A 1,645-nucleotide genomic window follows, 5' to 3' on the forward strand; every position below is an offset into this window, starting at 1 on the left:
TAGTGCCATTTTTATTCCATATTGGACTGACAATCCCTTTTCTTGTTTCTAGATAGTGTTGTGCCTGCGAGGAGCTATAAACTTCAGTAAGCTAGGGGCAAAGTTACCAAGAGGTGTACTGCTTGTAGGTCCACCAGGGACAGGAAAAACCTTACTAGCTCGTGCTGTGGCAGGAGAAGCTGGAGTACCCTTTTTTTCTGTTTCTGCTAGTGAATTTGTTGAAATGTTTGTTGGAAGAGGAGCTGCTCGTATTAGAGACCTTTTCAGTGTAGCAAGAAAGAATGCTCCTTCAATCATTTTCATTGATGAACTTGATGCTGTCGGAGGAAAGCGTGGCAGGAGTTTCAATGATGAGAGAGACCAAACTTTGAATCAGGTAAAATAGAGACTGAGACCTCTGTCTCTTCTTTGATGGAGTCATCTTATTTATCTGATGGCATCTTGATTGAGTCATAAGTTTGCTGATATCCTTCTGCTATTTGTGCATTGTTTACTTGTGGATGATTAGTATTAACATTTGAGAATCTTGATCCACTGACCTCAACTTATTATATATCTACTTTTGTGAAAAGGCTTATTTGGCAGCTGCCAGATTTTTTCCATTTATGTTCATATTAGGTCTTTCATTGCCAGTTATGTGATAAATATGTGCTTCTTTATGAGAACAGGTTATGTAAGTTCATATAGAGTCAGGAGCCAAAAGGGCAACAAAATTGACCAAAAATTCCAAAAGGGCAAACAATCTATGGAGGAAACCAAAATGGTAAAGGCGCAGGGGCCCAAGTGCCTTCCCTTTACTCTGTTAATGGCATTAACCGACAAAAAGAGGAAGACACATGACGGCATGTGCCTTGCATTCAAAAAAGAAAGGTAAATGACATTTTGCGCCTTACAGGTGCTATCAGACCCCTTTTTTCATCTAATTAATGAAATGTATTTTATAGCCAAACGGTTAACTTAGTATTTGACTGCGAACATTCTAAATTTAATTTAAAGTTATGTTTCAAATTTGAAAAACAACTTATAGTTTGTTTTCTAATTGACTTTAAAATAATAGCACATTCAAATTTAAATATTATTTTAGATATTATAAAAAGTATAACCAATTACTATAAAATTTTATGTTATTGGATCCGTGCACAACACGGGCTATCGTAACTAGTATAAATTATAAGTATGAAAAAGTTAAGGCGCGGTAAAAATAAATTGGAAAGAATGTTAAAAACAAACACAACAAAGTTTTTAAAATACAATATAATTTAAATAACAATCAAAACAAACATTACATTGTATTTAGACTAACAATACAGTACAACCATCCGAACAAGGTGTAAATTAAAAGAATGAAAAAGGAAAGAATGTTAAAATAACTATAACTATAATTAAAAAGAATGTTAAAATAAGTAAAGAATGAAAAGAAATCTTAAAACAACTAAAGAATGAGAAATAATTAGATGAAAAAGGGGTCTGACAGTGCCTGTATGGCGCAAAATGTCAGCCGCCTTTTTTTTTTAATGTAAGGCACAAGCCGTCATATGCCTTGTAAGGCACAAACCATCATGTGCCTTCCTCTTTTCGTCGGTTAACGCCGTTTGAGCGATACTTGGCGTTGGCACAAAAGGTTCGGTCATTATAATCTTAGCTC

The 1,645-nt window shown here is 34.7% G+C and overlaps 1 protein-coding gene across 1 annotated transcript; it reads left to right on the forward strand.

The window, feature by feature from the left end:
* Positions 1-52: 52 nt before the first annotated feature.
* Positions 53-1,369, forward strand: LOC102599709 (probable inactive ATP-dependent zinc metalloprotease FTSHI 3, chloroplastic; the record flags this gene model as incomplete). The annotated part of the gene is made up of 2 exons (XM_006368030.2): positions 53-376; positions 669-1,369. Coding segments are annotated over 2 exons (333 nt in total), but the record flags the coding sequence as incomplete, so codon positions are not given.
* Positions 1,370-1,645: the final 276 nt, after the last annotated feature.

Source organism: Solanum tuberosum, unplaced genomic scaffold (genome assembly GCF_000226075.1).
Source record: "Solanum tuberosum cultivar DM 1-3 516 R44 unplaced genomic scaffold, SolTub_3.0 contig00647, whole genome shotgun sequence".
NCBI lineage: Eukaryota > Viridiplantae > Streptophyta > Magnoliopsida > Solanales > Solanaceae > Solanum > Solanum tuberosum.